Here is a 24638-nt window from a genome sequence, read left to right on the forward strand (position 1 = left end):
TAGGGGAACTGGAGGTTGAAGTTGGGGGTTCCTGTGCCCTATGTGTGGGGGTGGGGGTGTGTGGGAAGGGGAAACTGACTTCCCCCACCTTGGCTGGGACCTTGATTTTCACCCTGCATTGAGCCCTGCAAATTAAGTAGCTGACTCTGATGGCAGCAATCTGTGTTGTCATCTTCCCCTCCTCAGCTCAGAGTCACAGTCCTTGTGTGATGTGGCCAGATGGTTCTGAGCAGCCTGGTGACATGAGGGGGGTGAGAGGAGATCAGATCATTGTGCGGTGGTGTGGACAATGCGTGAGGTGCATCTAAGAGCTGAGAGTCAGCGCTTCCTGAACTTTAATGTAAATGAGAATCGCCTGGGATGTTGCTAAAGGGCAGGTGCTGATTGTGGAGATCTGGGTGGGGCCCTTGATTCTGCATTTCTAACAGGCTGCTGTTTCATGGACCGCACTTTGAATAGTGAAGTTCTAGAAGGCTTAACATAGCAACAGCTCAGCATCCAGAAGGCCACGACAGGCAGAGTGAAGGGACCATCACACAGAGAGAAAACTGCCTTGGACCTGACCAAGCCCACACTCTAAAGACCCCTCTGCCACCCTCTGGACTTGCCCCCACCTCCTCAGTCCATGTGGTTGTCAGCAGAGTAACTAGGAACTTGCTCATAATAATTTCACTTTGATCCTCACAACTAGGTAGAGAAAGCCTGTTTGTTTTTTTTTTTTTTGAGGGGGGTCACACCTGTGGCATGTAGAAGTTCCCAGGCTAGGGGGTCTAATCGGAGCTACAGCTGCTAGCCTACACCGCAGCCACAGCCACACAGGATCAGAGCCACATCTGTGACCTACACCACAGCTCACAGCAACACTGATCCTTAAACCACTGAGCGAGGCCAGGGATTGAACCCACATCCTCATGGATTTGTTTCCGCTGAGCCACAATGGGAGCTCCCAGTAAGCCTGTTTTACAGATGGAGGTGCAGAGAGGCTGGGGGCACTTGCTCTGGCTTGCAGCAGTTAAGTAGCAGAGGTAGGTTTTGAACTCAGATCTAACCAGAGGACCTTCCTGCTCTGCCAGCATCACTGATTTTAAGTCTGGAGGCTGGCAAAGCTGTGGCTGGGAGCTGGTCCCTCCTGCCCATCATATGGCTCCCCGATCATGTGGAAACCCAGGTCTGAGGCCTGGGCCCCCGGCCAGCCTCCTCCATGCCCCTGACCAGCTGTCACCTCTGCCTTCAGCCGCTCAATCTCGATCTCCCCATCCTCGATCTGCTGTCGTAGCTGCTTGGCCACCGTCTTCTCGGTCTCCACGATCTGCAGCAGGTGCAGGTACTTCTGCATCAGTGCCTCATGCTCTGTGGCCAGGGTCCGGTAGCTGTGGACAGATGGACACAGCAGGTAAGAGGCTGCCTCCTTGACTCCTAGAGATCCAACCAGAAGTGGGGCTCTCTAGCAGCTGCCCTCAGGAGAAGATCTTGACTTCCAGGCATGTGCCCAAAGCCTTGACCTGGCTGCTGTGTTGCTACTGATCCCTCTGGCCCCTTCCCCAGCTCCTATCTCACACTCTGACCTCTGCTTCCTGGAACTGGTCCTGTTCTAATCCTGCCTCACCCTCTCAGCTCTCTGGGCTTTTGTGCAGAGAGATCTTCTGTCTGAAAAATGCCTCCTCCCTCCTGCTCTAGCTGGGCTTGCTCCATCCTCTTTCCCAGGCTAGCTCTGGGTCCAGCTGAAAGGCCGTCTCTAAGCAGCTTTCCCTGACCCTCCCCGAAGACTGTGTGGGGTGTTCCTGTAGGACCTAGGGTGCTACTGCCATAGCACTGGCCAGAGTGACAGCAGGTGTCCAGTTACTTGCTTCCCCAGGGAATCCTGCCTTCTCTGAGGGCAGGGGCCACGCCTGTGCTTCCTCCTGTCTCCCCAGGGCCTGGCACAGTGAACATCTGTTTTGTCTTTGTTTTTTGTCTTTTTAGGGCCGTAACTGTAGCTTATGGAGGTTCCCAGGCTGGGGTCGAATTGAAGCTATAGCTGCTGGCATAGCAACAGCAATGCCATAGCACAGCCATAGCAACACCAGATCTGAGCCGCGTCTGCGACCCACACCACAGCTCATGGCAATGCCGGATCCTTAACCCACCGAGTGAGGCCAGGGATAGAACCTGCATCCTCATGAATACTAGTGGGGTTTGTTACTGCTGAGCCACAACAGGAACTCCATGAACACTTGTTGTGTAGATGCAACCGAGTGGATGGATGACACAGAGGAGGGTCAGGCACATACGTTTCACTGCCTGGGGGACATCTGAAGAATCTTTCCAGGATACCTGGGGGCCAAATCGTGCGCCTCAGACAATTACCATTGTAGGGTTCAGAAGAGGGGCCAGCAACAAGGACCTGTAATCAGGGAAGACTTCCTGGAAGAAGAACCTCAAATCTCTATCCCTAGAATTGGAACCGAGGTCTTCTGACTTCAAAGTCAGTGCTCTAAGCACCTGCCCATCCAAGAGCAGCCTTGGATGGAAGGCCTGTGTTGGGGGTAATTAGCAGTGGGGCTGGATGGTTAGATGGGGCCAGATCAGAGAGCACCCCAGAAGATAAGCAGAAGGTAGAAATGAACATGCCTCACATTTGCATTTGTGTGGAAGGACGTGTCTCAGGTTTGCAGAGCATCACAACTAGGTGGAGGGCAGGAAGGGGGGCTTGGAGGATTAGCCAGGCCAAGGGTTCGAATGACTAGCCCAAGGTCACAGACCCTGAAGGTGGAGCTGGGTTCCCTACTTTCCAGGCCACGTGTCTCCCTGACATCCACAGTACCAGCAGGACCATCTGAAGGTGTCAGAGCTGGGGAGAAATCTGTTTCTATAAAGGGGGTCCAGTTGCAGAGGGCAGAGAGGCTCTGCAAGGGGACCTCTGGAATTGCTGCCATGGTGCAGTGGGTTAAGAATCAGACTGCAGCGTCTCGGGATGCTGCAGAGGCATGTTTGATCCCTGGTCTGGTGCAGTGGGTTAAAGGATCTAGTTTTGCTGCAGTTTCGGCTGAGAGGCAGTCCTTGGTCCTGGAATTTCCTTATGACATGGGAGTGGCCATAAAAAAGGGAACCCCAGCATTCCAGGGGGAGGTGCCCACCTGAGCAGGGTGGGTGGGGAGCAGAGGTGAAGGGCAGGCACAGATTTGGAGGGAAGGTTTATGGGGCTCTGGGAACGTCTGCAAAGAAGTCTGGGGACTGAAGTCTGCCGTCCTCCTTCTTCCTGGGCCCATTTTCCTCCTCCCCTTTTGTTTCAGTCCAGGACCACCTCATAAGCCCAGGACCACCTCATAAGCCCAGGACCACCTCATAAGCGTCCCTTCGACCCCTCTCTGCCGGAATCCTCAGCTTCCTCCTCGCCCCTGCCCCTGTCTTCCTCTGCACCCCCCTCTCAGCCGTGGACAGCTCCCTGTTTCCCATCCTCCAACCCAGTGAGGCCCTGAAACATTGCGTGTGTCCCTGCCAGCTGCCCGCCTGCCCCAGAGCTTTGCCCTCTCCAGCCTCATTCCTCACCACCCATCTCATCCTCCGCAGGTCATCGTGTTCCTCCTTTGCAGCCTGTATATATGCACGATGCTGTCCCGTCACTTCCTGCCCATCCGCCCTCATCCCACTTCACGGGCAGCGACCCTGCTGGGACCCCATCTGCCTGGCTCAGCCCCAGCTCCCAACCCACCAGCGGAGGGACCTTGGATAGGTCACTGCGCTTCTCTGTGCCTCAGTTTGCTCATCCACACAATGGGGACAAGGACAGTCCCCACCCAGAGAGTTGCCACGAGGATTACATTTGTGGGCATGCATGCTGTGTACCAAGCAGCTGTGGTGACTATCCCCCTTCCTTCTCAGAGGGCAGAGGCCTCCTCATTCCTAGTTGCTGACCCTTCCTCAGGATTTCTGTGTGTCAGACTCAGCCTTTCTCTCTGGATTAGCAATGGCCCCACTGGCTCTTTCTCCCCGGTATATAAAAAGCCTCAGGCCACTTCCCACTTAGGATGAGGCCAAGCCCTCCCTCTGCCGTGCCCTCCCTCGAGCTCCACCTTCAAACAGGTTTGTTGGAAGAGCAACCGCACACATCGTGCCCAGCCCTTGGCAGCCTGGCGTTTGACCCCAGCATCCACGGGAACTGGGGGGCTCTCTGAGGTCACCAGCTATCTCCCACTGGCCACATTGAGGGGACACGTTTCAGTCTGGAATATATGTATTTTTTTTCTTTTTTTTTAAATTGTATTTAATTTAATTAATTAATTAATTAATTAATTTTGGTCCTTTTTAGGGCTGCACCTGCGGCAATGGAGGTTCCCAGGCCAGGGGTCCAATCAGAGCTGTTGCTGCCAGTCTGCACCAGAGCCACAGCAACACCAGATCCAAGCCGCATCTGCGAGCTACACCACAGCCCACAGCAACGCCGGACTGTTAACCCACTGAGCAAGGCCAGGGATCGAACCCGAAACCTCATGGTTCCTAGTGGGATTCGTTTCTGCTGCTCCATGATGGGAACTCCTCAGTCTGGAATCTACTGACATTGACCTTCCAGGTACCCTGGCTGTAGCTAGTCAGTGGGCTGCCAGGTTAGGGACGTGGGCTTTCGTTACGGACTCAGGAACCGTGTCACACAAATTTTTTAAGTCTCTGTGATCCTCATGGCAAAATGGGACAATGGGACAATGGGACATGGAACATGGCAAAATGGGACAATGGGACAATGGGACATGGAACATGGCAAAATGGGACAATGACAGCTTCTCTTCACACCCCCAGGAGCCGAGGGTGGGAAACAGCTTTTCTGTATGGAAGAGGCTGGGTAGCACGGAGGTTGGCAGTGGAGACAGCCTGGTCCCCTGACGGTGTTACAGACGGAGGCTCGCCCCAGCTGTGCCCGGAAGGTGGAAGGGGAGGTGGGGCTGAGCTGGGGGCAGCCCAGCAGGGGGACAGCAGGAGCAAAGGGTTGGCTGGGGACCTGGAGCTTGTGCCTGGGGAAGAAATCTGATCCAGAAATGGAATAAAAGCTGCATGGAATAAAAGTCATGCTGTCCTTTGTGTGCTTCTGTCCTCTGATTTTTGCTACATTCTTGCTCGCCTACCCTCTTCTCAAGATAAATTACTGGCTCTGAGACAGAATTCTTCCATTTGCACTACTACCTGAGTAAAACTAGGTTTTTGTGCTTTTCAACGATAATAAACTAGAACATCATTTCTTAAAGTTTTCCCAACTTACCGAGAGGCTTAATTGTCTTTAGTTGGCAAAGGAAGTTCAGCTGAGAGCCTGAAGGTTCTCATACCACCACACCTCTCCCTGCTCCAGGGGTGTGACAATTGAGAGTCTTCATTAGTTTGTTCTGGGGGACGGCACTCGCCTTGGTGCTTCAGAATGGGGAGCCAGTTTTTTTTGTTTGTTTGTTTGTTTTTTGTTTTTGTTTTTTTTTTTTTTTGCTTTTTAGGGCCACACCTGTGGCATATGGAGGTTCCCAGGCTAGGGGTCCAATCGGAGCTACAGCCACTGGCCTACACCACAGCCATAGCAACAGGAGATTTGAAGCTGCATCTGTGACCTACACCACAGCTCATGGCAACGCCGGATCCCTTAACCCTCTGAGTGGGGCCAGGGATCGAACCCGTGTCCTCATGGATACTAGTCAAGTTCATTAACCACTGAGCCACGATGGGAACTCTGGGAGCCAGTTTTATCTGCAGGACGATTGGGTCTGTTTGTGACTTCCTTTCTTCCCCTCACCCACTACTTGCCCCCCCCTTCCCCCACTTCTCCTCTCTCCTTCCAATAAAGATTTCTTGGGCATCTCTTCATGCAGCACCGTCTTTACAGACTCACAGATCCTCAGAGCTGCAAGGAACTCAGGAGTCATGAAAGGCCAACTGTCTCATTTTATAAAGGAAGAAGCTGAGGCCCAGAGAGGGAAATAACTTGCTTCCAAACAACAGTCAATGAGCATCAGAGCTGGAGCTGAAACTGGGCTCCAGTCCCTGATGAGGCAGGAGGCAGGTCTACTTCTCCCAATGTGGCCATGGCCATCTAGTTGGGCATAGAGTTAGTCCTGGATGAGATGCAGACCATAAGCCACACTGGGTGCTACTTTTATTTATTTATTTTTTGTCTTTTTAGGGCCGCACCAGAGGTGGCACATGGAGATTCCCAGGCTAGGGGTTGAATTGGAGTTGTAGCCACTGGCCCACACCAGAGCCACAGCAACACGGGAACCGAGCCTCGTCTTTGGCCTTGGGTGTTACGTTTTGTACACTGTCTACACATACAGAGACATCCCTTAATGGTAGACTATTATGCATGCACTGGGAGAGAACACTGTGTCTCTTATTCATACACTATAGTGCTTATTTTTGTATACAGACTGTATCTACTATGTATATGTAAATAAAAACTAAATTAGGTACATGCAGAAATACCTACCACTCAACAGAGCTGTGGAAGAGGGCCAGTCTCCCCCTCGACACACAGGCAAATAGATTCACGACGTCCGTGATCTGGTTAAACAATTGTTTCTAGCCTATCCCTGTCCTTTGGCCATGCAGCAGCTCCCAGGGAAGAATCTGTGGTGTGTGTTGGCCCAGGAGCTGCCTAAACAAGCTCAGACTGGCTGGTGACGGACTATTCTAGGGAAGGTGACTCTGATTCCCTGATTAGTGACGTTTGCTTTGATCCCCATCCCAGCCCTTGGCCAAAAGGAGGACATCTCTCTGAAGCCAGTGCGTTGACTCAGCTCCCTGGGCTTCACCAGGGAAGTCAAACCATCCCCCTGGCTTCCTAAAGGATCGTGAGCATGGAATTTTTGTTCAAAGTCAGGTGCTGTCACTTTACCCAACGGCTCCTCTTTTGGGAAGGGCAGGTTTCTGGTGTGAGCTGCATCTACCTTACCTGGAAGTCACCGAGCCCTCAACTGGAAGTCAGGTTCTAGGGCACCCCGACTTCCACGCAGGAGCCCCCCACCCCCCACCCTGTGTGCCATTGTGTCTCACTGGCTACAACTGTCAAATGGGGCTGAAGGGACCCGCCCACTGGGTTGTCATTAAGAGCAAATGGCACACTGTGTCAAAAAGGGTCACAGACTCCAGAGGATTGTGTGGTGGACAGAGGGACACTCAGGTGTGGACATCCGCTGTCAGGCTGCTGGAGGCCTGGGCAGGCTTGGCAGCATTTACGTCAACCAGATAGTTCGTATTTGAGAGGCTACTTGGAACCAATCTCCAAGTCAGTGAGCTGCTTAAAGAGTGACTGTGCTGTGTCCATGGCAGAGAGAATTCTAAGACAGCCCCAAGATGCCCTGCCCTGGTTTGGAAGCCCTGCGTAGTTTGGGATGATGAATACAATGGGTTTTTACTCCTAGGTGATGTTATAAGGCATCTTTGGCTTTAGACAGGGAGCTTCTCTAGGTGGGCCTGACCTAATCACATGAGGCATTTATTTATTTATTTATTCATTCATTCATTCATTCATTTTTAGGGCAGCACTCACAGCATATGGAAGTTCCCAGGCTAGGGATCAAATTGGAGTTAGAGCCGCCGGCCTACGCCACAGCCACAGCAACACCAAATCCAAGCCATGTCTGTGACCTACACCACAGCTCATGGCAACACTGGATCCTTAACCCACTGAGTGAGGCCAGGGATCGAACCTGCAACCTCTTGGACACTGTGTCAGGTTCTTAACCCACTGAGTCACAACGAGAATCCCCGCGTGAAGCTTTTAAGATGGGGAGTCTCCCCTGGCTGGTCACAGAAGGGGAGGTCAAAGATCTGGGGCTGGAGAAGGAACTGGTGAGCCATGTTGGCTTCAGGATGGAGGGGGCCACGTGGTAGGGGATGCAGGCAACCTCAAGGAGCTGAGGGCCATCCCTGGATGACAGCCATCAGGGACACAGGCACATCAGTCCTACACGGAGCAGAATCTGCCAACAACCAGGAGTGAGCCTGGAGGCAGGAACTTCTCCAGAACCTCAAGGTAAGAGCCTAGCTTGACTGACTCTTTGCTTTTGTAAGCAGGGCCCTGTGAGACTCCTGGGCACACAAGCCTTTCTGTGTCCCCCATTTCTTGTTTTTAGGGAACAAGCTTCAGCCTCCATGACCTTCCCTGAGTTCCCAAGGGCAGGTGTTAATCAGGGAAGGGAGAGGGAGTGGATGCAGAGACCAGAGGCAGCCTTGGGGCAGGGCCTGGTTCCTCCTCCGGGAACATATATAACAATATCTCTGAGCCTTTCTGCAGAACTAAAACCCCCAAGGAAGGAAGAACTACTTGACAAAGAAGGAGGACCACCAGAACCAGTCCTGGGGCTACTAAAGGCCAGCTCTGAGAAACAATGCAAGCTTGCCTCTACCCTGATCCTTATCTTACGGCCCTATTTTCCTACTCCCCAAACTATAACACCACCTCTTAATCTCTCCCAAGGGGGGGATACAGTCTCTAAGGCAAAGCAATAAAACTATCTTTTTCTCCTTCACCCAAAACTCTGTCTCTGCATCTCTATTCGGCATCTGTGCTGAGTTTTGGCAACAATTTCAGCCCACAGCTGTGCCCAGACTTCTGGCCTTCAAAGCTGCGAGACCTCAAGGAGTGTGGCTTTATTTTTATTTCTGTCTTTTTAGGGCTGTACCCATGGCAAATGGAAGGTCCCAGACCAGGGGTCGAATTGGAGCTGTAGCTGCTGGCCTACGCCACAGCCACAGCAATGGAGGATCCTTAACCCACTGAGCTAAGCCAGGGATTGAACCTGCGTCCTCATGGATACTAGTCGGATTCGTTACTGCTAAGCCACAATGGGAACTCCCCAAGGGGTGAGGTTTTAAGCTACTGAGTCTGTGATCATTTGTCCTGAAGCAATAGAGATCTAAAACATTCTCTCTAAAGAGACACTATTCATTTTTACAGTTTGAGATTTAACGCCCATATAATGGAAAGCACATTAAGTGTAAGGTTTGATGGAGTTTTGATAAATGCACACACTCTAATCGAGATAAAGTAAAATTCCCATCACCCCAGGAGTTCCCTTGTGCCCCTCCCTTCAATCCCCACCCCAGCAGCAACCACAGTTTGAGTCTCTATCACTACAGTTGAGTTTTGCCTGTTTTAGGATTTCATATAACAGGAATCAGACAGCATGTACTATTTTGTGTCTGGCTCTTTTCACTCAGCATATTGACTTTGAAATTCATCTGTTTTGTTACATGTGCTTGTAGTGGGTTCCTTTTTATTGCTGAGGGGTACTCCATCGCATGGTTGTATCAAGGTTCCTTTCTGCATCTGCCTGTTGATGGACACCTAAAGCTATTTCTAGTCTCTGGACTATTGTGCATAAGGCTGCTCAGGACATCTGCATACAAGATTTTTTTGTGGATGTTTTCATTTCTCTTAGATAAATACTAAGTGGACCTGCTGGGTGATAGAGTAGGTGTATGTTTCACTTTTTAAGGAGCTGCCTACCAATTTTCCTAAGTGGTTACACCTCTTTATGCTCCCACCAGCATTGTGTGAGTTACTCCATCCCCTCCCCAATATTTGATACAGCCAGTCTTATTCTTTTTTTTCTTTTCTTATTTTCTTTTTTTTTTTTTTTTGCTTTTTAGGGCTGCATCTGCAGCATATGGACGTTCCCAGGCTAGTGGTTGAATCAAAGCTGTAGCTGCCACAGCTCACAGCAACACGGGATCTGAGCTGCGTCTGCGACCTACACTACAGCTCACGGAAAAGACGGATCCTTAACCCACTGAGCAAAGCCAGGGTTCGAACCCACATCCTCATGGATTCTAGTCAGGTTCATTAACTGCTGACCACGAAGGGAACTCTATAGCCAGTCTTGTTCAATTCAGCCTTTCTACAGGTAGGGGTATCTCATGGTCTCTAGAAACTTTTGGTATGAATTGCTTTTTCTTTTCTTTTTCTTTCTCTTTTTTTTTTTTTTTTTTTAAGGCCACACCCTTGGCATATGGAGGTTCCCAGGCTAGAGGTTGAATCAGAGCTGCAGCTGCCGGCCTACAATGTGGGATCCGAGCTGTGTCTGCGACCTACACCACAGCTCACGGCAACACCGGATCTTTAACCCACTGAGTGAGGCCAGGGATGGAACCTGCATTGGGTGCTAGTCAGATTTGTTTCCATTGAGTCATGATGGGCACTCCCTGAATTGATTTTTCTAAGTCATGTAGTCCTGGTTATCGAAAGTGTATATATACCAGATTAGAATTCTATAATGCTTCAAAGCCCCATCGCATAAATAATTTCATGTGGTTCTCAAGACAACCTTGCTACTGGTTCTAGTTTAGTGCTGGAAGGTGCTAAGGTTCAAATGCTCTCCCTGAATCCAGGCTCCTTTTGCTTGATTCCATGTTCCACAATGCCAGCAATTTCCACTCCAAATTGGAGCTCTGATCATGACATTCCCCTAGTGTAAAATCTTCAGTGGCTCCCCCCCATTCACAGAGGAGAGGTCCACCACCTCAGCTGGGTATTCAAGACCGTTCTGATCTGGTTCCAGTCCAATATCCAACCTCATCTATCTTCTCATGTCCAAACTTTGTCTCCTCATTTTTCTTGGAATTCCCTTTCCTTTAGCACTGCCTCTAGGTAAGGCTTTTGGGGCTGGAGTAGGGGCTGAAGGGCTCATATCTAAGCTCAAATGTTACCCTATCTCCAGCTTCCCCAGAGTCCCCCAGTTCCCTGAGGATGGACGTATGTCTCTCTCCTCTGGTGCCTTGTATTTGGCATAGCCTTCATGCACCAGAGCCATTTGTACATCTGTCTAAGGTCTTCCTGACCAGGCTGGGGTAGCCCTTGGGGAACACCTGGTTGCATCAGCCCAGCACTGCACTCGGAGGCTGACTCTATTAGTTCAACGGTGAGAACCTGGTCTCCATAGCTGGACAGGACACTCCTGAGGACAGGGATGGAGATGGCCTGACCTCATGGCCACAGGACCTCAGGTCAGTGTTACAGCCATAATAAAGGGTTTCTGGTCAGCTAGCTTGATCCAAGGCTCCAGGAAGGGCGCTGGTATCTATCCATTCATCTGTCTGTCCATCCATCCTTCACATATATTTTCAACACTCATCCATTAATCACTCATTTGCCCTCTATACATCCGTCATTCACCTTCCACATATAACCTCAACATCTAACCTTGCATCCATCCTCTCTTCACTCATTCATCCTTGCATTCTTCCAGTCCACCTTGGCTGAGTACTTGTCTGTACCTTGATCAGGCCCTGGGGGATGCAAAGGTTTGCACTTAGTCCCTGCCCCCAGGAGCTTACATTTGATAGGAAGGCAGGCACAGAAACACACCATTATCCACTCAGCAATGAAGAGCCACTGCTCAAACGGGGTGAGGCTGGGCGCCCCTGCCCCCTGACAGTCCTAAGCTCTGTTGGGGACACTGTTAGCTCTGGGGCCATGCCCCAGCCCACAAGCCATTTCCCTGAGACCCAGAAAGACTCAAGCCAGCTTGGGGCCCCATATGCTCTCCAGCATCTACTCCCCGTTGGCTTTTCAGAGACCTTCCAGAGAGGAGCACACTCTGCTGGGAGCGAGGGGAGGAGTGGGTCTAGAATCACATCCAAGATCAGAGAGCTTGAGAGAATTTAGATAAGAAAACCAGTTCATGTCCTGCAGCAAATTAGTGGCTGCATGTGGGTTAGAACCCTGGTCGTCTTAGACTTCGGCGGCCATAAAGTCTTGTAACCTGACCAAATCACACTCGGTTTCCCTAGTATGGAAAAAGGAGCTCATCTGGTTGAAGCAGATGGGAGGCTGCAGCCCGGCTCCTTAGGGCACTGGATTCTCTATGTACCCAGGAGGCATGTTCCAAAGCTCCAGAGCTGTCAGTGGACCTGTCCAGTTTTTTTTTTTTGTTTGTTTTTTAGGTCCATGCCTGCAGCATATGGAAGTTTTCAGGCTGGAGATCAAATTGGAGCTATAGCTGCTGGCCTACACCACAGCCACAGCAATGCCAGATCTGAGCCGCAGCCATGATCTACACTGTGCTCTATGTGCAATGCCAGATCCTTAACCCACTGAGCAAGACCAGGGATCAAAGCCACATCCTCATGGATGCTAGTTGGGTTTTTAACCTGTTGAGCCACAACAGGAGCTCTTCTCACAGCTTCCATTCTCCCCTCCTCTCCTCCTTCTCCACTCCCACCCACTGGGGTTTGTTGAGGATGGGGCCTTGGGTTCAGTCTCTCCTGACTGGACTGAGGGGTGGGGAAGACCTACCTGGCGTGAGCAATGGCCGCCACCCATTCGTCGCAATCCTTGGCGTCCTCTGTCCTCAGCTCCAAGGCTTTCTGGTTCTCATGGCTGAAGTTCACGGTGAAGTAATGCTGCACCAAGAAGAAGACATCTCCGATTACCAGGGTATCCACGGAACTGGCAGCATCTCCTGCTGTCAATCTGGCTGTTTTGCAAAGCGCTCATTGCCCCATCAGCTAGGCATGGATTCTTTATTTGTGATCATTGGAATGCCATTCTATTTAGCTGTTTGAAACTCTCGATTAAGGCAGGCTTTGTACGATGGAACAGAACCTGTGCTTAGGCTATTGTAAGAGGGATGCAAAACCCACAACAAATTTGCCAACAATTGCAAAAAAAAAAAAAAAAAAAAAAAGCCAGTTTTAAACCATCAGGTATGCTTGGAGGAAGGCAGTGAAAACACACAAGAGAATGTCCCCCTTGGGGGCTGGGTACCAGTTCGGTGCAGTGTGCATTTAATTCACAAAATGAATTAAATTCTCAAAATAATTTAATTCGCAGAACTCCACCAAAAGGTGCTACGTACTCATCTAGGTCCTGCTTTATTGCAATGAACAGACAGACCCTAGCAGAGCCTGCTGGAAGCCAGCTCTGTGTTGGGTGCAGGTGACCGACTCAGAGCTAGGTCCAACACGGGGCCTGCTCCCCAAGCTCCCAGAGCAGCCAGGGAGGCAACGACAGACACGTGTCCATGTATCATTCTATGGATTAATACATGCGAAGCTCTTAGAACAATGCCTGAAATCTAGTAAGCACAGATATTTGCTATAACTAGTGCGGTGCAATGATCATTACTGCTGTGGAAGTAAGAAAAAGGGCCCAGAGAAAGCCACCCACTGATTTAGCGCAGGGAAGGCAGGAGGCCCTCCTGGAGTATGGGGCATTGGCTGGTCCTGGTTTTATGTCAGTTGACAGAAGGTGGCAGGGAGCATCATGGGCATCTACAGAGTGGGTGAAGTATTCAGGGTGCAGTGGAAAGAGGGATGCCAGAGTCGAGGCTGGGAACAGGGGTAGAGCCTGGGTGATGGAGCTGAGTGGAGGGGTGGGGTGGTGGGAGAGCCAGAAGGACAACGCGCAGGTTTCTGGCTTGAGCGACTAGGTAGATAGGAATGCCAGAGGCAGGGGGGTGGTGGTGGTGGTGGTGGGTTGAGGATGGGGGCGTCGGTTGGATAAAGAGCGGATGTTAGGGGGTCAGGGTAGGGGGTGGACATGCAGACTGTGTGTGCCGGGAGGTCAACGTCTCTCCACGCTGCAGACAGGGGTCTGAGTGCCAACCTCATGGTGGAGAGAGAAGTTAGGAGAGGGCTCAGTCAGAGACAGGGTGCACAAGCAAGTGCTGGGGGCCCACCTTTGGACCCTCCCGGGCTGGTCCTGCTGAAGCCAGAAGGAGAGAAGCAGGAGGTGAGGTGCAGAGAGGGACCCTCAAGCTGGCCCATTCAGAAGATGCATTTCGGGCTACGCTGTGGTCCTGCATCCGAAAGGGTGTGCAGGACCCTCTGTCCCTCAGTGCCCAGGCAGCAGGGAGCAGCAGCACAAGGCATGTAAACTTATTTTTAGCTTCTGCTGACATTACTGTCTTTCTGTTAATTGTTCTTGGTGGCAGCTAGGGTGTGTGTGTATGTGTGCACGCGTGCGCTCGCATGTGTGTTGCAGAGTCAATGTCTCTCACTTGTTTCCTAGGAAACAGATAACTGGGGCTGGAGAATGAAATGGCATCTGCAGCCTCAAATAAATGAATTGAAAAGGCACCAGTGGCCATGTCCCCTTGAGCAGGTGATAACGGAGCTGCAGGTGGCTACCTAGCACTTTCCTCATCTCTTGAGAGATTGTGAACACATAGAGGCTTGTCTCCTGTGATCTCATTTATTCCACAGTCACCAAGTGGAACAGGTATTATTATCTGTTTGTGGCAGATGAACCTGAAGTGCAGAAAAGTCAAGCCACTTGCCCAAGGCCACATGTCCGGAAAGCAGAGGAGCCAGGATAATACACCTTCCCTGGGCACCTACTGTCCACTCAGATCTTGGGCTTGCTACTGGGATGTACAAGATGGAAAAGGCAAGATCCTTACCTGAAGGAGCCTTTGGGCAGGTGGGACTCGGGGTCCTAACTCAGAAACAAGGCACTCTCAGCTACACCAGGCTCAGCAGGGTTGCCAGGTCCCTTGAGAGCCCCAAGGGGGAAGTTTCAGAGTTGGAGGGACCCACTGGTGGCACCAGGCTGAATTCTGAGAGCGAGAGTGGTTTCCATTCCCACTGGGCGCAGGGGGACACACAGTGGGTCACTCTGGCGAGGAGCTGGTTGGTGGAGGGCCCTGAGCCTGGCCTCTCAGAGCTGCAGGGAGTGCTGGGCTTGGCTGAGGCCCCCCACAGAAGCTTCTTCCTAAACAGCCCTGCTTCACAGAGGCACATGGCTGCTTGCCATCCTTGTGTCCTTCTTGCAAACTCAGTCTAATCTTTCAGCAACCTCTGCCCAGCTGGAAAGCTAACCCTGAGCAAGGAAGACAGGGAGGCGTCTCCCCCTCCCCAGCCGGGGCCTGAACCTGGCCTTCAGAGACCTCAGCCCGCTGCCCCTCAGACCAGACACAGGGCTCCTTCCCCACCCCCTCCCATCACCTCCACAGCCAGTTGCCAGTCCATCCATCAGTCCATTCCGCTGCTGTGGGGCCTGGTCTCTGTCCCATCACTGCTATTCTAGGTCATGCCCTGGGATCTTTCTCCTGGGCTCTTGCCAGAGTGTCCTACAAGCGTCTTGGTACTCTTGTCTTTGGAGATGGCACCTCAACCCTGAATAACTGGCGGGCGGGAGGTTCAGGTGAAGTGGCCCCCTGGTTGGAGGGATGGCCATAGGGCTTCAGGGGCAGGCATGGCCCAGAAGAGTCACTGCGCTTTTTTTTTTTTTTTTTTTTGCTTTTTAAGGCTGCACTTGCAGCATATGGAAGTTCTGAGGCTAGCGGTCAAATCGGAGCTATGGCTGCCAGCCACAGCCACAGCAACGCAGGATCCAAGCTGAGTCTGCAACCTACACCATAGCTCACAACAACGCTTAACCTACTGAGTGAGGCCAGGGATCGAACCTGAAACCTCATGCTTCCTAGTCAGATTCGTTTCCATTGTGCCATAGTGGGAACTCCTCACTGCATCTTCTAATAAGCAGGCTATGGGTGCCAGGAGAGCTGGGGAACATGCAAACCATCTTCGGGGTGGGAGCCACAGGGCCTGCAGTGCTGGCATCTGGAGGAGCCGTAGCCACAGGTGAATGGGAACCTGGGGAACCCAGACATGGTCCTCAGGACACATTATCACCTCGTTGGAAACACCCCCATCCAGGGAGTTAAGCGTATAACCCCCATTTAACGGGGGAAGCAGAGGTAAGCGCCAAGGTTGCCCAAGGTCACCAGCCAGGAAATGCAGCTGAGCCAGGACTTAGGGCTGCTCTTGGCCCAAGGGCGCTTCTGCTGCCCCAGGCGGCTCAGGCTGGAACAGAAGGGTCTGTAATGACTTCAAAGCAGTGTGTTCCCTTTGCGCTTGTAAACCTTCCCCCTGACATCTGGTTTATACAACCAATGTTGCCCGACTGACTAGTAGAAAGTGTTCGCTAAGGGAAAGTAAACTTCCACCCAGCAATTCTGAGTCATCACAAACCCTGACTTCGGGCAGCTGAATGAATGAGACTTTGCTCTACGTGGGAATCGGGGGGTGGGATGGGGGAGGGCGGGATGCAGAGAGAGACAGAGGAGGGAGGGCCAGAGAAATAGAGAGACAGAAGACAGAGACACAGAGACAGGAGGACGTATAATCCACGGGGCAAGATCAAAACCTCACACATATGGAGAGAAAGGGTGAGCTCCAGGAAGAAGTTAAGAAAAAGGGAAGTTGGAGAATTGAAGGAGACTGGATAAAAATGTCAGGTGCAGAGCTCCCATCGTGGCACAGCGGAAACGAATCCGACTAGGGACCATGAGGTTGCGGGTTCCATCCCTGGCCTTGCCCAGTGGGTTAAGGATCCAGCGTTGCCATGAGCTGTGGTGTAGGTCAAAGATGTGGCTCAGATCTGGTGTTGCTGTGGCTGTAGTGTAGGCTGGCAGCAGCAGCTCTGATTAGACCCCTCGCCTGGGAATCTCCATGTGACGCGGGTGCGGCCCTAAACGGACAAAAAGACAAAAAAAAAAAAAAAAAAAAAAAAAAAAAAGTCAGATCCTCCAACCCACATGAAGAAAAACCTAACAACTAACCAGCGACATGGGAAAGGGAAGGTTCCTGTGATCTTGGGAGGCTCTACTAAGTGCCTGGCACTGCGCAGCCACTGTCCTGTGCTCCCTTGGGAGCCTAGCCACCTGCAAGGTCAGTGCCTTGACCCCCGCTTGACAGAGGGAGCTGAGGTTGGAGGTGTGGGGCGGCTCATCCCTGGGCCAAGCTGAGACTGGAGTCCAGGGTGGACAGTGGTTTGGCTTCTTCATCATCCAGGGCTTTTCTAATGCTCCTTACTGTTCTCTTCACCATGACGGACAAGTGTGCACCCAGAGTGAAGTGGGGGGCAAGTGGCTTCCTGGGTAGAGAAGCCGCTCTGGAAACGGGGTCTGATCTGGTGTCAGTTCTGCAGCTGACCCAGAGTGTGGCTTGAGGCAAGTAAGTCTCATTAGCTTTGTCATCCTCAGCTTCCTCATCTGTGAAATGGGTAGTTAGATAGACAAGCTGGGCTTTAAGGTCTTGAGTTCCATGAAATATCTCTTTTTTTTTTTTTCCCGGTCTGTTTAGGGGCCTCACCCATGGCATATGGAGGTTCCCAGGCTACGGGTCAAATCAGAGCTACAGCTGCTGGCCTACACAACAGCTACAGCAACATGGGATCTGAGCCATGTCTTCGACCTATACCACAGCTCATGGTAACGCTGGATCCTTAACCCACTAAGCAAGGCCAGGGATCGAACCTGCGTCCTCATGGATCCGAGTCAGATTTGTTTCCACTGAGTCACAACAGGAACTCCCTATTTTTTACATAGCCTTCCACAGTATCTATCAACTTAGCTGCCTACTTACCTATTGAGAGGGAGGAGGGGAGAGAGGAACCGAGACAGCATGAATGAGAAAGAGTGACTTGCCTTGGAGCTCCAGATAGGCCTTGGGTGGTTCCCCATCTCTCCCCACCGCCCTCAGGAGTCTCCAGGTGTGGTTCTGGCCTGGCCCTCTTCTGTCAGGTTCATGTGTGCAGCCCTGGCATAGCCTGAAGGTCCAGGTGTGGTATTGCATGCTGGGATCAGCCAGGGACACACAGGCTGGATCTCGGGCGGTGCCAGTCTGGGGAGAGGGTGTCTGTGGGCACCCCCTCCCTTCCTCCCTTACAGGACTGCCTTCTCCCCAAGGCCCCTCATTCCATGGAGGCTCACAGACCTGGCTGCTGTGTGGGCCTTGGACTGCTCAAGGCCAGGGCTGGGTCAGTTTCACTGGGGGCATCTAGAGCCCACGCAGAGCCTGGTATTGAGTGTGGGCCAACAAATGGCTGGAGGAGGAAAGAATGAACAGACATATGAATCCTACATCCCACGCTGAGGCTCAGATGACATCTCCATAAGGTGCCCAGGAATCTGCAGTCCTCACTCCCTGGCTCCTGTGAATATTAATGGTAACGCTGCACGGACCCTCTGCAGCACCTGCTAGGTGTGGGCTACACACCTGGTGTGGCTGCTCCTGGGGCACAGGCCTGAGTGGGGCAGGTGCTCTGTTCATGGGGAGGGGGTCTGAGACTGCTCTATTTTTCAGCACCAACATAAGCTCACCCCCAAAAGGCAGAGCCTGGTGGGGGGAGCATTGTGGGTGATGGGGTTTTCTCTGTGCCACCCTATTTTCCCCCTTTATCCTGCTTCCCGGTTGGCGTGGAGAGATTGGGAAAACTTCTCTGGAGAAGGAGGTTCTGCTGCAGCAGTAAGATGGGGAGAAAAGGAGGGGTTTTTGGTATGCCTGGTGGTGTGAGAACAGCAAAGGTTATGCACGCTCAGAGGTTTTAAAAGGGAGGGAAGGCCAGGATTGGAGGTGGGACAGGAGACAGAGAAGGGACTTCTTATTGCCTCCTATTAGGTCCTTGAGGTTCCCTGAACTGAGAAAAGTCTTGGCCTTCTGCCCCTAGTCCCCTGATAACATGATGAAAACTTCACACATTCACAAATGTTACAAGATTTTTGTAGCAATGGAGTTTCTGTCATGACTCAGCGGTAACAAATCAGACAAGTATCCATGAGGACTCGGGTTTGATTCCTGACCTCGCTCAGTGAGTTAAGGATCCTGTGTTGCCATGAGCTGTGGTGTAGGTCATCACAGACACAGCTTGGATCTGGTGTTGCTGTGGCTGTGGTGTAGGCCGACAGCTGCAGTTTAAATTCGACCCCAAGCCTGGGAACTTCCACATGCCACAGGTGCAGCCCTAAATAGAACCCCCCCCCCCAAAAAAAAGTAAATTTAAGAAAAATATTATCACAGCAAAACCCCACATACTACTACCTAGATTCCACCATTCACACTTTATGGCACTTGCAGAAAATCACAGCCTTTTATGAGAGGCTCTCAGCGCACATTTAATCCAGCTGGGAGGTTCCCCACAGCGAGATAGGACTGAAAGACACCCCGAAAAGACAGTGGAGGCCTGTGGGTGGTGACAGCGGGGAGGCCTGGGAATAATACCTTGGGGGCCTTACTTTTGCTTGGGAAATGCTTGGGTAGTAACTTCTGCTGAGATTGGTTCTGGCTTCTCTTGTGTTTCCTTAACTTCCATGGATGCGAGGCTGGGGCTGTGATATTATGTGCCCTGTGGATCTTCTGGGACTTTGGAGAAAACACAAGGAATAATCCAACAGGGAGTCCACCCTCTACCCAGGCCTGACCTGGGTGGCCCCCTGGCTGGGGCAGAGCATAATGAGGGAAAAAGCCTTACTTTTTGTGTGAGGTTAAAGAAAAGGGGGAGGATCCATTTGGAGGAATTAATAATTGAGTGGGGAGGGAATAGGGTGGTGGTTCATATTCCTACATGGCTCTTTTGTTTGTTTGTTTTGCTTTTTAGGGCCACACCCGCAGGATATGGAGGTTCCCAGACTAGGGGTCAAATCGGAGCGGAAGCTGCAGGCCTGCACCACAGCCACAGCAGGGCTGTATCGGAGCCATGTCTGGAACCTACACCACAGCTCATGGCAACGCTGGATCCCCGACCCACTGAGTGAGGCCAGGGGTCGAACCCACATCCTCATGGATACTAGTCAGATTCGTTGCTGCTGTGCTACGAGGGGAGCTCCCCTACGAGTTTCAGATGATAGTAAGTGAAAGGAGTAGGTGGTACCGTGTGATCTAGGGAATGCTGTTGTTGGTACTACTCCCCAGCTGTGGAACCTCGGGCAAGTTGCTTGGTTGCTCTAACCTCAGGTTCTCCATCTGCAAAGTGGCATGATTGGTGTTCCCTTCGTGACTCAGCAGAAGCGAATCTGACTAGGATCCATGAGGACGCAGGTTTGAAACTTGGCCTCGCTCAGTGGGTTAAGGATCTGGTATTGCCGTGAGCTGTGGTGTTGGTCACCGACACAGCTCAGATCCCACGTTGCTGTGGCTGTGGCGCAGGCCAGCAGCTGCAGCTCTGATTGGCGCCCCCTAGCTTGGGAACCTCCATATGCCTCGGGTGTGGCCCTAAAAAGACAGAAAAAAAAAAAAAAGGCATGATTGTTTGGAGAGTCAAATGAGATAATGCTGGTGCCTGACAGCAAGCAGACATCCAACACGTGTTTGCTATATGTTTTATTTTATTAATATCTTTAAAATCATTTCCCTTGGAAAGCCTGGTTGAATGGTACAGCTAAACCTAATTCAAAACAGGTGGCTTCTTGGCGTGTCTGTGCTGCTGTGGGGTTGGAGTAAAAATGTGATTATTATTCAGGCCCTGACCCATTTCAGAAGCTCAGGGCAATGTCAAAGAAACCACTAGCCCCAATCGTGGATGACTGGAGGTTGCACAGGAACATATCAAGGAACAGGGTAGTGCCTCCTTAGGACGCTCCTCCCAGTCTTTTTTTTTGTCTTTTTGTCATTTCTTGGGCTGCTTTGGCGGCATATGGAGGTTCCCAGGCTAGGGGTCCAATTGGAGCTGTAGCCGCAGGCCTACACCACAGCCAGAGCAACGAGGGATCCGAGCCGCCTCTGCAACCTACACCACAGCTCATGGCAATGCTGGATCCTTAACCCACTGAGTGAGGCCAGGGATTGAACCCGCAATCTCACGGTTCCTAGTCGGATTCATTTCCACCGAGCCACAACGGGAACGCGTCTCCTCCCATTCTTTACTGGCTGCCACCACCCTACCCACTCCTACCCCTGGGTGCCAACCCTCAACCTGGACTGCCCACGCATGCACTGTGTGCACAAGGAGAAAGGATGCAGGGCAGAGGAATGTTGCCCTAGAGATGCTTTAGACTGAAGCTCTGCCTCAGCGATGCCCTCAGGACCTGGGGCAAGGCTGTGTCTCATCGCTGTGCCTCTGGCTTGGATGCTCTAATAAGAGCCCCCCCCCCCCCCCCCCCGGTTCTTGGAGCAGGGAAGATACGAGCTCCCCTTCTCTCTGGTTCTTTGATCTTGTTCTCTCCATTGCTGTCTCCTTTTGGATCCCTGCGCCTCCCTGTCCCTTTCTCCCTGGGTCTCTGATTCTGCCTCTCTCCTCTCCCCCCTTTTCCTAGCTTCCCCCTTCTGCACAGCATGTGAGGTCATCGGGCCCGGGCTCATGCACCAGTCACAGAAGCAGCACCACCCCTACTGGGACCCTAGCTTTCCCTTTTCTTTCTTTCTTTTTCTACTTTCTTTTTGGCCACACCTGCAGAAGGTCCTAGGCCAGGGATAGAACCTGCACCACAGCAGTGACAGTGGAATCTCAACCACTAGGCCACCAGGGCTCCATAGCTTTCCCTTCCTCCTGCTCGGGCTGGTGGCTGGCTGCACCCAGGGTCAGGGGCTCCTCTTTTCCTTGCTCCCTGCCCAGAAGCCTGGACCCATGTCCCCTGTCCATGACACTCTCTATCCCCTCCCTAAGCTCTTTTCTGGCTGGTTCGGGTGTGTTTGAGGACAGTCTTTCCTGATGCTGGAGAAGTGTGATCTGCAACTGGGGCCTGGGTTTAGGAAGGCAGCAGAGGTCCCTGGCCTGCTTTGGTTCCAGGCCCTGGGCTCCGTTCACTGGAGCTCTGTGATAGCCACAGAGACCCAGAGTGCTCCACCACCAGCAACTGCCTGAGGACCCCATGTGGTTGGTGGTCTAGGAGGTGACTGGGGTATTTATGGGGGTTCTGGATACTGTCAGTATCAATCCTTTCTCGGGAGGAACAGTGGCCCTGGGTACGAACTCCAGCCCTTGAGACGGCCCCATAACATCAGCTAGTGTTGGATCAGAGCTCCGACAGATGCCAGGTCACCCTTGAAAGCTGGACCTCCCCTGAGTTTCCCCAGAGGTACAAGGACATGTTGAGGCCAGAGGTGGCCCCCTACACAGTGGCAGAGTGGACACATGGCTCCAAGAGGGGCTGCTAGAGCCACTGTGATGAGACCAGGACCACACCTTGGGCATAACCAGAATGATGCCAACCAACCAGAATTGCCCCAGAGCTTCTCCATATCTGGAGAACTCACTCAGAACAATAGGTGGGCCTCAGCAGGACCCCGGGACCTGAGCTGCACCTGCCTCAACACTGTGACCGTGTGGGTTCCTGGGGATCTGGTTGGACCCCTCTTCAGAAGAGCAGCACTGTTCTGGAATCTGCCCTGGGGACACTCTCCCCTGCTGTCTGATGTGCCACATGTTCCCCCAGCCCCATCCTTCCCTGTCCAAGCCGTCATCAACTTGTAATGACTTTTGTCTTCCCTGCTCCAGCAGAGTCCCCACCTGGGCTGCCCATTGGAGGTTCCTGGGACCTTAAGACAACATGGGTGCTCAAAGCCCCTCCTCCAACCCCGTAAAGCAAACGTGGGAGCAGGGGAACAGGGGGAGGGGAGGTTTCAGGCACTGGTATTTTTCAAAATCCCCCAGCTGGTTCTACTGTTCAGCCAGTGCCTGGAGGCCCTTGAGATGGAGTAATGTCTGCAGCAGAGGCACCTCTTTGCCCCCTGCCCACCCTCCCAGGTTCTCCTAGAGACCCATGGCCCTGGCAGCTGCCTGGAGCAGCTGAATACAAGGGCCCCAGGAGTCACCCATCCAGGAGTTCCCAGTTATCTGGAACGATGACAGGGAGAGACCAAATCAATGAGCTGTGTGTGTTCTCTAAGAAAGCACAACTATCTCAGAAGGACATGGGGAGGGGAGACCACGTGACTAGAGTGGGGCAGGGGGAAGTGGGGCAGAGGGATGGTTCCTGGTCCAGGCCTTGGAGACAGGACACATGTCCCTCCTTGGGTTCCATTAATTAACACTGTAACTCTTCCAAGAGTCCTCCTTTTTTTTTTTTTTTTTTTTTTTTTTTTTTGCTTAAGCTGCTTTGAATGGGCTCCTGTGCCTCCCAAATAAATGATTCCTGACCAAGAATATCCCCAGAGCCTGGCACTATGCCTCAGCCTGGGCATGGAACAGCCTTCATTTGCTGAATGGGTGACTGAGTGCATTTGTCACCATGGCACAGGAGCCCAGCTTATTAATTAATTGATTAATAGCAAAAGCCACAAAGCAGGTGGCACTGAATTTGCTTCTCAGGCACAGGCGGGTGAGCTGGCTGGAAGGGTATGGGCACGGGCTTTTCATGAACAGGGCTCTCTTCAGGGAGAACGGGAGGCCCACTCCCCTCATAAAGGCACTGAGTAGTCCTGCAAAGAAGGAACCTCTTCCAGAACTTACACTACCATCTTGTTTTTTTTTTTCAGAAGATCTATCAACATTAAAAAATAAAGAAACAAACCATGTTCTGGGGACCTGGAGACCCTGGAGTTGTGGCATATGTCAGGCTTGGAAGTCTCCAGACCTGGGTTTAGATGGTTTAGATTTATTATTTATTATTCAGCCTTGGCATCTTCAACGTGTCCCTTCCCCTTCTGAGGACCCGTTTTCTCTTTCACAACAAGGGTTGTTTAGAACAGATAATGTGGAAAGCTCCTGGTTCATAAAAGTGCTCAATAATGCATTTTTTTTTCTTTGCTTTTTGGGGCCACACCCATGCATATGGAAGTTCCCAGGCTAGGGGTCGAATCAGAGCTGTAGCTGCTGGCCTATGCTACAGCCACAGCAACTGGGGATCCAAGCCATGTCTGAGACCTACATCACAACTCATGGCAACGCCAGATGGATCCTTAACCCGCTGAGTGAGGTGAGGGATTGAACCCGCATCTTCATGGATACTAGTTGAATTAGTTTCCTCTGTGCCACGATAGGAACACCTCAATAATGGCTTTTAAACCAATCAAATTATTTGAGATGGGTCTAATCAACCTATCAGTGGCCAATTACTAGAAACACACACACACACACACACACACACACACACACACACACACACACACCTGTGCATTTACAAGCTGTGCACAAATTGCCCCTAACATTCATGCCCATTGGAACCTGAGAATAAGACCTTACTTGAAAATAGGGTCTTGGCAGGTGTACTCAAGGTAAGATAAAGCCATTCTGGATCAGTAAGAAGAGGCCTTATTCCAAAGAGGGAAATATGAACAGAGACATGTAGGGAAGCCTTGGGGAGAGGAAGGCAGAGATCGGAGAGACGCAGCTCCAAGTCAAGGAATGCCAAGGGCTGCCAGCAGCCAGCAGAAGCTAGAGGCAAGCAAAGATTCTTCTCTGCAGACTTCAGAGGGACCATGGCTCTTCGGGCATCTTGGTTGCAGACCCCTAGCCTCCAGAGCTGCGAAAGGATAAACTTCTGTCGTTTTAAACCAGCTCCCCTCAATGACAACAAGACAACCCACCTACATGTAGGTTTACACACACGCAGAAGAGGCACAGGAGAGGCTCAGAAACTCAAGCCTCATAGCTGTGTGAAGCTCAAAGGATTATTACAATTCAGCAATTTAGGGCATTCTTTGCATCACTCTCAGCTCCTGTTTCTTTCTCATTCCTGATATTCAGCAGGTCACCAAGTTCTCTGCTCTGGATGTCTCTGCAATCCTGCATCCTCCCTGCTGTGTCTGCTTCCAGGCTTCATTATCTGCTCCCTCAGGCCTCCCTGCCCCTGGTCCTGCCCCTGCCAATTCATCCTGCTTGACCAGAATCAAGGCCCACTCTCTCGTCTGGGCCTCTGCTCACTGCCTCCTCGGAGAGTCAGGTGGGCTGGGGTCAGCTGCAGGATGGATGGCATCACTCTTGGTCCACCCCACCCCTTCCCCTTACTAGGTCTACTCTGGTGTCC

At 51.8% G+C, this 24638-nt stretch overlaps 1 protein-coding gene across 4 annotated transcripts in view; it reads right to left on the reverse strand.

Annotated features, from left to right (window-relative positions):
- The window catches only part of RASGRF1 (Ras protein specific guanine nucleotide releasing factor 1), a 125546-nt gene that overhangs the window by 87027 nt on the left and 13881 nt on the right, over positions 1 to 24638 (reverse strand). For all 4 annotated transcript variants that reach the window (XR_014810299.1, XM_003128446.7, XM_084968391.1 and 1 more), the window contains exons 2-3: positions 12248 to 12354; positions 1223 to 1370 (exon numbers count right to left, since the gene is read on the reverse strand). Coding sequence is in view for 3 of the 4 variants with exons in the window: in XM_003128446.7 (XP_003128494.4) it covers positions 1223 to 1370; positions 12248 to 12354 (255 nt within the window). In the remaining variant the exon portion in view is untranslated. The remainder of the gene's footprint in view (positions 1 to 1222; positions 1371 to 12247; positions 12355 to 24638) is intronic.

The sequence above is a fragment of the Sus scrofa genome, chromosome 7 (assembly GCF_054392235.1).
Source record: "Sus scrofa isolate SSC_HxYL_T2T_F1_AM1 chromosome 7, Sscrofa_HxYL_maternal_Yorkshire_Landrace_v2.0, whole genome shotgun sequence".
In the NCBI taxonomy this organism is placed as follows: domain Eukaryota; kingdom Metazoa; phylum Chordata; class Mammalia; order Artiodactyla; family Suidae; genus Sus; species Sus scrofa.